Here is a 10,627-nt window from a genome sequence, read left to right as displayed (position 1 = left end):
TGTATAGTTTTCATGATGTTTGTGAAGAAATTTTAAGATAAGTATCGATTACAAAATGACGATATCGAAATTATATCACTACATAATTTTCGAACTTTCTTCCTGTCGCTTTGAATGGTGTCATTTTGACCAAACTTGGCGAATAAACTCCTGACATAATACCATTTAGTTTACACTTTTAATAAAAGGGTGTCACCACGCTACTTTTTACAATATCTCCAGGTGAATGGGTAATTTGCGCCATATAAATGGGAGAGAAATGTTAATTTTTCGCTCATATGGAATAAAAACCAGCTTCCTAGGGGGTCAAAATATGACAAGGTTATAAGTCACATGTATTTCTAAGACACTGGGTCCAAAAATAAGTTAAAAGCGCAATTTCAACAATGACAGGTGATGTTAAATACATGCGCTACAAAATAACCCATTTGCGGCAGGCTGGAGTTAAATCTGCGCAGAAACGTTCGAAAGCGTGGTGCGCGTCCGAATTCGTCGCCCTTTACCTTAAGTATACTTCTTGATCTCACAGTCAGATTTCTGCTGAAACCATAGACAGTACTGTCTATGCTGAAACTAGCAACTTTACACGGCAACCAAGTAACTTCCAGTTAATAATCACCTATATCATCAGAATAAAATGAGAAATAATTTGAAAGCCAGATATCAAAACCTGACATTGCTATACATTTTACATTTTACCCCCATTTTACCATCTAATAGCGAAATATATTTTTCATGACTGAAAGAGAAGTATATATTTTCATTGTGTGTCACTGTGTAAAATGTGCTCTCTTAGTTTTGTTCTTATGTTTTCTCAGCTTTCAAACTCTTATTCTTACTAGTTCACATGCACAAATCAATATGATCTGTACTTGCGTGACTCAGTATTCAGCAAAGTCCACTGGTTCCGTACCTGAGAGTTTTATACGCACATCATTCTAGATGTAACACTATCTACAGTAACTACAGTAGTTAAAGTCTAGGATTTGTCTAACGTTGTGGGTCGGTTTTGCTGACCAATCAACAATACTACGCAAAACCTCGAGCTACTGTACATGTTGGAGGTAGTAGAGAGAGACTACTACCTCCATGTGTACATGTACTGCAGCTGTATGAAATTGTAAAACCAGGCGGGGAGCCGAGCCCATGGTAAACGTACATTATACTTGTCTCGAGGGCCATAAAATATGCCTGATACGGTAATCAGTGGCATCTACATTACTGTACGTTACACCCCGTGCAGCGTCACAGAATGTGCGCCACTTTTTTGCAAACAGTTGCTGCTCTATCTGTATCAACGGGCAATTCACACGATTGTAAAATGGCAGAATTGTTGACGCTCAGTCATTGCCTGGCAACACCTGGGTTACGCATATTCAATGCAAGTGTGAACAGACGACCAACGTAATCTGATTAATGAAGTATGAAAGCTACCGATACTTACCGGAAGATTTTGATCTGATCTGAAGCCAAATTAACGCGCAAATCTTAGTACAATCAGTCAATTAAATCTACCACCTTATGGCCGCCACGGGGACCGTCTTGAGGTCATAATTTATACCCACAATCCTTTGTAACCGGCTTTCCTCTTTCCAAATATATTTTGAAGGAATTAGCAAAAATAACCGGTGAAAATTGTCATATAATTCAATAGTCATGATTTAGCATTATAAAATATGTCGATCGGTGTCATTGACAAACGGTCAATTGGTGTTGCATAGTAATAATACGGTCGTTAGTTGGTTCGAAAATGGTAAAACTTTCTCCTCTGACAATTACTGATAGAGGGCGCTGTCATAAAGACTTGCTCAGAAGACTATTCGATATAAAAATAAGCGCAATCATACCTGTCCGTAATCCATAACACTAGGTCAAAATTCGTAATGCACTAGTTATAAACATAGACACAGAACAGCACAGAACAGACAGTAAAGCACCGGTACACACAACAAAGTCAAATTCATGAAAGAAAGATATATGAACCTCTGGGCAAAAGGCCAAGAAGTGATGTCAGGTGTTTCTTCAATTAAAAAAAAAGTAAAAAAAATAATGAACAAAACCATCTGACAACGATATCCCAATGGTATATGGTGATGTGTTTAATAACTCCAATTGACTAGGATTCCCAAGAGTGACTTTTGCCAACATTAAAGCACTTCTCAGTGAAGCTCTGTACAAGGATAAAGTAAAGAATGAGGGAAGATCCTCTTCGATAGTCGAAAAGTAGTATCATAAGACTGAAAGATATCTAGAATAACAGAAATGAATGGATTAAACTGTTAAACCATTAGAAATAATTGCGATGATTAGAGGAGGTCCAAATAGATACTTACTATAAATTCACTATTTCAGACTCATGGAGACAAACATCAGATGATGTATACATAGTGGGAAAAAAGTTATGAGATCTTCGATTTAAACTACTATGGTCTAACAAAAAGTGGTGTCAAAACAACATTACTGTATCTGATACTGGTTGATAAAAACTGGCAGGAAGTCAAAGGTCAAATTGACCAAAATTGGACCGAGAACCTAACTGCTATCACCATCAATAACAAAACATCTTTTATTCAACAAGAATCGTGAGTAACATAATTATTTCATGATTTAAATTGGAGACTATACTACACAAGCCCAACCACAGAAAGCATGGCCAGAACGTAAGAAATGTCTCATTAAGCCCTCGAAGACACCTTTTTGAGTTCAAATATGTAAAGGAAATTTGACAAAAATACGTTTTATATTTATATTTATATTTGATAAGAAAACATAAAATCAACAACATCATCTATACCAAAATATTAGCATTAGCGGGAATAAGTAATGAGAAAAGTGCAACATCAGATATTATTTGCCGCATCACTTCCTATGTGGTAAAATAATAAAACATTATTTTGAATATAAGAAATCCAGTTATTCTTAATGAAATTAATGTTACTCTTCAATCTTATATAATGCAACTAAAATGCTATTCATCATCACGGATGAATATGTTGCACTTTATTTACAAGATGATGACCAAAGGTCGATGTTTTGTGGCTAAAATTTCACGCCTTGTGAGATTTGAAGGTAAAGGATGCGTCTTGAATGGATTTTTATGAAGAAATTATACTTTGATATTTTTCTTCCTCTCCTCACACATTCAGTGTCTACTTTTTCAAACCAATCCTTTGTACGTTTACTAACCAGAGAAATTTGTATACGGAGTGTTAGCAATATTTAACCCTTATCGGATGCTCCTAGAAGAAGGCACTGATGACGGTTCGAGAGGAGCGGATGATACTTTGAATGGAAATGTTGCAAAAAAACCAATATACTAACGTGATACCACGGTAAACAAAGTAATTACGCTGAGGAACAATGTTAAAATCTTGCTCTGCAATAGATACGCTTCAAAGTCTGCCCAGAACGAAAAAGCTATTTAAAGTTTCTCATCGCTGACCGATGAAATTGATAAAGCTTTCATCAGTCAAGGCAAATATTCTATCATCTATGATGGGGATTTCAATTGCGTTTTTGATACCGTCAAAATAATATATCCTACCCAATGTTGTGTTATTAAACCGGTGTAAAGGAGATTAAATCATGGTCGTCATTGATGCATACTTTATACTTTACTTGTAGAATGGTGAACACTTTCAGTTTGCGTAAGTTTTCAAGTCTGGTGAAACTTGAAGGGATACGTCTTGAACTCATTCCTACAATAAAATTGCATAGTCGACATTATTGTTTCAGGCACTTCTTTTAGACTGTCTACTTTTCAGACAATTTCTTTGTGTACTTTCCGTTGACGGTAGATATATCTGCTATTAAGGATTTAGTCGTAAATCAGTTCAATTAAAAACAAACAAATGAATAATCAATGAACAAAAAAGATGTCTTCGGCTAGATTGTAGTTGCAGTTTTCCTTTGAACCGGGGCCATTTTGACCGATTTCAACAATTATCCTAAAAAGCCTGTATTAAAATCCCTATTGTTCAAATATGAATATCATCAAAATAGTATTTAGGCCTGCTTGTCATCTGAATTAAATTTTTCGCTCTTAGAAAAATAAATGACGTGTGCTATTACTGTAATTTCCGTCTCCTATAACATAGTCGTAACCTGTGTAAGCGTTAAACGCAAGGGCATCGTAAAATCTTGCTATGACACTGGAGTTAACAAAATGGCCATTTTTGACCACCATTTAATACTGCGCGACCTTTTTGTCGTTCGAGTAAACGAGGATGCAAGTTATTAGACCGAAGCTTGAGTAAATATCTTACTTGTACTTCTGATGTCGTTATATTGTGCAGATCAGTTACAGAACTTAATCTTTCTATTTCGAAATGGTTACTCCATCACTGCAAACCACAGTTCAGTTGATTTTGTGAAGGTTATGAAGTACAATTGAATTAATTAACATCAATGCCCACAATCGTAGTCCAAGTATTCCTTCTACACACAGCATAATCGCAACAATTTGCAAACTTACCTTCATAGAATTATAATCTCTGTCTTTAATACTTATTAAAAGACCAGGATTCCATCGAGTCGATCAGCCGGGCTAAACCATGTCTCGCCAAGCAACCAGAATTCATTAAGGCTCTAGTTTAACCATCTTTCACATTCTAAGATAATAGTTAGACCAACATAAAGTTTTAATGCAATATATGCATTTTCTTTATTTGGGCGAGGAGTACTCAGTGTCCAAAATGTTCGGGATAGTATTGAGTATCTTACATGAGAACTAAAATTCACTTAATTGGCATGACTGCTGCACTGCCAACTACATTTCAAATTTAATATACACCTACGTTAAAGTTCAGACCAGCAAACGAATATTCACACATATTGACTTTAAATTTCTCAGGAACAAGAAAACATACGCCTTTTTTTATATTTTAATGAGCTGTCCCTCCACCACCAGAAACCGTGTTTAAGGTTACCGTTTAGCTTTGAATCGGAAGAAAAGTATTTGATGACCGAATGCTTTTCGGTGAAATAGATCAGCCTAAAATATTTTACCCTTACATAATTGTAAACTTATAATTTCGTTCATTATTCTAGCAGAATGCAGTGGTGCTATTCTTCCTACTGGAATGCATTATTAGCGGATCAAACAAATAGGGTGGCTGATTAGAGAGAAATAACAAATAAAAACAGTCACTTGTCGGTTTCTTAATGGCGAATATTCAGAAATTTGAAAAAAAAAGTGGACCGCATGAACATCATTTTGTCCCCTGATGCTAAATAGAACCATCGAACAAAACCGTGATTTTAAACCGCCCACCCATGAATGCTCACTACGTGCTCATTAGACTCGGTCAAGTGCGAATGATTTCAATAAACCTGCTTTGAGGAGAGAAAATGGCCCCGATGAAACGATGTCCAAGCAGTTAGCAGTTATTTCTGTATTAAAATTCGGGTGGCAATAATAGGACTGTCGTCACGCGACAGTGTTCGGTGAGTTTCAACGAGGAATACGTGGCCGGCTGCATATGAACTCGTGAAACTGCGACAAAACTACTTTCATCCACTTGTTACGGTACATCAAATTCCATTTTGAAAACAAATAAATACGCAAACATGGTAGATTTATATCAGTGAGTATTTACTGGTTCAATAATGGTGAATAATATGAACCAAAATCTCTACGGTTCATTTGTAATGACAAAAGTTGAACGTTTTCCGTGACTGCTATACTTTTATGGTCACCAGTTTCGACTAAAATTTTGAAAAAGGCGATTGATATCTCTTTATCTGCTCTTCCACGAAGATATCATTTCAACTGTCCGTGCTGAAGCTGAAATGAGTGTAGACTAAATTGACGTTTAATAGAATGTTAATACTGATTTTGATATCAATTTTGATAAAAGAAATCTTAGTTATGGTTATATCGATTACCGACGTTCAACGTAGGCTCCAAGTAATTCTGAATGTACCCGTCTGTGGACTCTTTGATTACTGTTGTTTTGAAGTTGGGGTTTACTCGAATTTAGTCGAGTTTGACTTCATTTTTTTCAAATCAAATTATACGTGACTCAGCAAAAACAAAGTGAGTGAAATCCAAAATAGATGAGCAAGTGTTGTAAATAAATTGTGATATCAAAATTCGTGTTTCAATGTGTTTGCTCGGGGAGAAAAAATGAGAGAGGCCAAGAAATACTTCTCACTATATGTTTATTGACTAAGTACATTAAACATCGATGTAAAGTTTGTAAATGACTTGAGTTTATGCATCTGTAAGAGAATGCTACGCAGTTTTGAAATCTCAGTGCTCTAAAATCCACCTGTTAGTAGACGTCAGCCATAGCTGTTGAAAAGATACACGACATAGATTTATGAGGCAAGAATATGGGCTAAACGAGTGGTGGAGTGACTGGGACATCTTCACGTTTGAACCACGATTGTCAAACGGTTGTCAAAAGCAGGGATTGATCTGTTTACAAACAACATTATAAGTGCAACAATTCTAAAACAAAAGGGACACTGGTGCTAATAATTATCACGATAATTCAGTGATGTGACTTGTGAAATAAGATGTTTTCAGATGTTTGAAGCCTTTTGGTAATGCTCGATCATTCCCATATGACAAAAGTCATTTCATCAACACGCGAGTCATCACTATCGCAGCCCATTAAATGTTGAACAGAAACTCATGCATGTTCATTTAGAGGCCGGTACAAAATTGTATCTACGGAAACCGACAATGCGACAAATTCAAATAGCACGAAATACTGTGCAATAAATATATCAGGACATAGAGAAAACTTATCGTCAAAACAGTTTAAACGTGTTAAGGTAAACTTGAAATATCCGTTGATTTATAATCGTGCATAATATGATGAAACCATCGTTATAATCTTTGGATTTTTAGAATCAAGGACGGCATGGAGGGCGATGAGATTTTAAAGTTGATTACATTTACTCCGAAATATACCACTGAAAACGAAAACATACACACTTTTCCAAGTCATTACAATGTCTGAATAATATAAGTGCATGATCAAATAGATTACTGTTATTGCTTAAATACATTTTAGACACTCCCTACATTAACAACTTATCTATTTAATGGGACACACAAGTGGTAGAGTTAAATCTCGACTCTTCCCGTAGAGCTAAACATAATTTCACCGAATCAAAAGATACCGATACTTATAATTGCACTCTGTGATCAAAGAATATAAACTATGAAAGCAGGGTTTGCCGTGCCTAATTTCTTTGCCAACGCAACCCTGCATTTCCTTAAATTAAAGAAAACGGTCTTGACTTGAATTCCATATGAGGCATAGGTAATCTCGAGAAAACTTTCTTCTCGTAAACTGTAGATTTCTGTTACTTGCTGGTGTTTTATTTAATTTGGCAAGTGGCATTGGTGAATAAGAAACAATAGTTTTTAAATACACATTTATGGACTTACAGAGCAGGTGTTTGATGAATAACAAACATTGTGAATTCCGGTAATGACAACATTGATTAAAGTTAGGTCAAAATTGCGCGATGATATATTTTATTGATTTAAATTTTGTAGATTCAGAACTTGAACTGTTTCTTTAAATTTGCAGGGTCTCGTAAGATATTGGAATCTTTCGTGAATAGATCCTGTTTGTAGTCGTTACCACGGAAATTCTTCGGATCTTTCGATGCGTAAGTTGGTTCGAAGTACATCTTGGTAATCGAGTCGAGGAGTTGGTCTACCTTGTTCGGGAAGTCCTCGATGCTCTCTTCAAGTGTTGGTTTAACCTTGTTGTTCGGGACCAACGGTGAGGGCGCCCTGTTCTTTGTTTGACCTAGACCGGTCCACAACTTGAAGCGGCCCATCATGAAGTCGACCATCTCGTACTCGTTCGACTGCTTCTCGGTGTTTCGCTTCACTTCAGAGAAATTCTCGTTCAGGATGGTCAGGAACATGTTGATCAGGATGAACGTAATACTCATTACGAAGAAGAAGAAGAGCAAAGGTGCCATCACACTGTCAGCTTCCTTCATGCTATTCCACTTGAATTTGCCCAGCATGGTCCCGAAGAGAGCCTCCAACGTGTAGATGAAGTCTGCAAAGTCGAATACCTTTCTACTGAAAACCAAGTAAAACGACTGAGCAAAGGCGGCGAAGATAATGGCGAACATGATGAAGAAATAGAAGATGTCTTTAGCGGCAGCCCTCAGTGTTGAGGATAAGAAAGACATACGTTTGTTGAATCGGAGGAGTTTGAGGAACTTAAGGTTGGCCAGAAACACAATCAATCCGAGAAGGTAACCCAACAGTTCGTTCCAGTAAGCAACGTACTGTAGTTTGATGTAACCATTCCCGCCTGTCTCCTTGAACCTGGTACTGAGTTTGTTGCTGACCAAAAATCGATAGAAGTAGATCACTATGGCAGAGATGGAGAGCGCCACGATCCACAGCTCGATCCAGTTCCAGAAAGACTTGAAGTAATGCTTCTTTTGTTGCCTCATGTGATTCAACTCTTTAAAGAGGAAAAACACGACAAAGGCAAGGAAGAGTCCTTCACAGACAACTTGGAACAAGGCGAATCCGCTGAAATAGCTCAGCAACTTTATTGGATCGATTCGAACCAAAGGATACGCCGCACCTGTAGGCAAAATTTCTAGTAGAAGGACAACAACTGCGAAAATATTAACCTGGGCGTTGTAGGTCGAGAACTCAACGAACACCGCTTTTGTGTAGTCATCTATCCAGTTTTCACTTTCAAGTCTGTAGAACAAATTATGCAACTCTGTCGTGTTTCCGAGGAGTTTGGCGACATACCCTCCCCCGCTGTACAAACTGTGCCTGCCGAGGAATGGGTAGCCGTCGAGTTCCTCAGCAGTAGTGTACATGTATTCATCGACGGTGTTGTTAGGGTCGAAGGCCGTCCAGCTCACACCGAAGTTATCTTCAACGTCGTCCATGACGCTATACTCGACGTTGCATTCATTTACGACACCATCAAATTTTTTGTGAACTTCACACAAACCTGTAAAGTTAAACAATCATCGTGATACACAGATTCACTATATTTATTTTTTGCATCTGCTATATTGTCATTAGAATCGAAAGGCTATCATTTTGTTTTGAGAGAGCATCTGCTATATTGTCATTAGAATCGAAAGGCTATCATTTTGTTTTGAGAGAGAGGGGGACTAAGTGAGCCTCATTACATGATGTCTATCTTCCATTTGCCAAACAGGCCGTTCGGTTTGCCCACGGGCCGACATTTTTGCTCAAAATTAAGCTTGACTTTTGTATTCCAATAAGAGTGTAGAGTGTAGAGTGTAAGAGTGTAGAGGTAGTGAAACACTTCCTTGTCTTTAGAATCACGCCCAATATCAAGCATTCAAAAAGCTGTCAAAGAAAGTGTAACCGGTCTGTAGACAGACTTAGAGCACGTGTCGAAGACATACTACTGAGTGAGTGAATCCACCGACAAATTGTACGCCAACTTCGGCTGGCTTGTTGTCTCCTTATACGCCACCGATTTTTGGATACGTTTTCTGAAGAGAAATTTTACCCCTTATCCGCTGTGACGTCATTGCCACTTTGATATTATCTGCCTCACTCTTTCATAGTTACACTAAAATGGAGCATAACTTTCCCTCTAGTCGACGATGGAATTTTATCAAAATTTATCGTATTTCATTGAAATCATATTTTAAAAGGTTTACTTTTTCATGCTACGTATTCATCTCTAAATACACTTAAAGTAAGTATTCCCTTAATAAGTGTGATTGGATTCAGGTGAGGCGTATGTTTCATGCTAAAGCGATATAAAATCCGTATAGACATTGCCTTCTACAACAATGAGTTCACAATTAGTCTAGATAATAATATATAAATTACTCCGCCTATATCTGCTGACCCTGGTTAGGCCGCGTTCAAAAAAAGTGGTGGGGGCTGGAGGAATTCAGGGGGGGGGGATTCGAAAATTTTTGGGGTAGTCGAGGGGGGACTTGAAAGTTTTGCTCTGCCTATAGGGGGACCTGAAAATATTTTGACTCCCAACATTTTGATGTTGTCCAATGGTTCTAATGTTAGTAATAATTAAACAAAATATAGAACCGTTTTGTCGTATTTTATGTCTTTAATCTCGAAAAAGTCTAAAAATGTATGAATGCCATTAGATTTTCGTAGAACAAGTTGGCCTTGTAATGGGGCAGGAGATACAACTGTTGATAATTTTTCAATATTTCTATGCAATGTATCAAACACAGTTTATTGGTGTCTCTCTACAGCATGCTGAAAAACACAATATTCAGTTTGTCAACAAAGCCCGTTTGTCTAAATATGACTCTGATGTAGTTTAAGAAGAGTTTCAGTCGTAGGACACTCAATTGACAGTGAAACATACATCCACTTGTACACATAGAAGACTAGGGACTAACAGTTACCATGGATTTTTGAATTCTGGCATATGAGAACAATCAAATATTAGAGAAAAAAGATGGGGTCACCATAATTGATATTATACAAATGTACGATGAAAAGTCAGTTTTTCTAAAATCACTTAAAATCAATATATAAAACCATTCATTTCAAGTTCATGCAGTGAATGAAATTTTCACATCTCATTGTACCAATAACACAAAAGTAAAAACTTTGAACAGTAAAGACTCTAATTTAAATGGAAAAATGTGTGACTAA

At 37.0% G+C, this 10,627-nt stretch overlaps 1 protein-coding gene across 2 annotated transcripts in view; it reads right to left on the bottom strand.

Moving 5' to 3' along the window:
- Positions 1-6,146: 6,146 nt before the first annotated feature.
- Positions 6,147-10,627, bottom strand: part of LOC139152033 (polycystin family receptor for egg jelly-like) — a 44,295-nt gene continuing 39,814 nt past the window's right edge. For both annotated transcript variants that reach the window (XM_070725119.1, XM_070725118.1), the window contains exon 37: positions 6,147-8,963. In XM_070725119.1, the coding sequence (XP_070581220.1) occupies positions 7,519-8,963 (1,445 nt within the window). In that variant the 3' untranslated portion in view covers positions 6,147-7,518. The remainder of the gene's footprint in view (positions 8,964-10,627) is intronic.

Source organism: Ptychodera flava, chromosome 15, assembly GCF_041260155.1.
Source record: "Ptychodera flava strain L36383 chromosome 15, AS_Pfla_20210202, whole genome shotgun sequence".
NCBI lineage: Eukaryota > Metazoa > Hemichordata > Enteropneusta > Ptychoderidae > Ptychodera > Ptychodera flava.
This window is presented reverse-complemented; position numbering and strand designations above follow the sequence as displayed.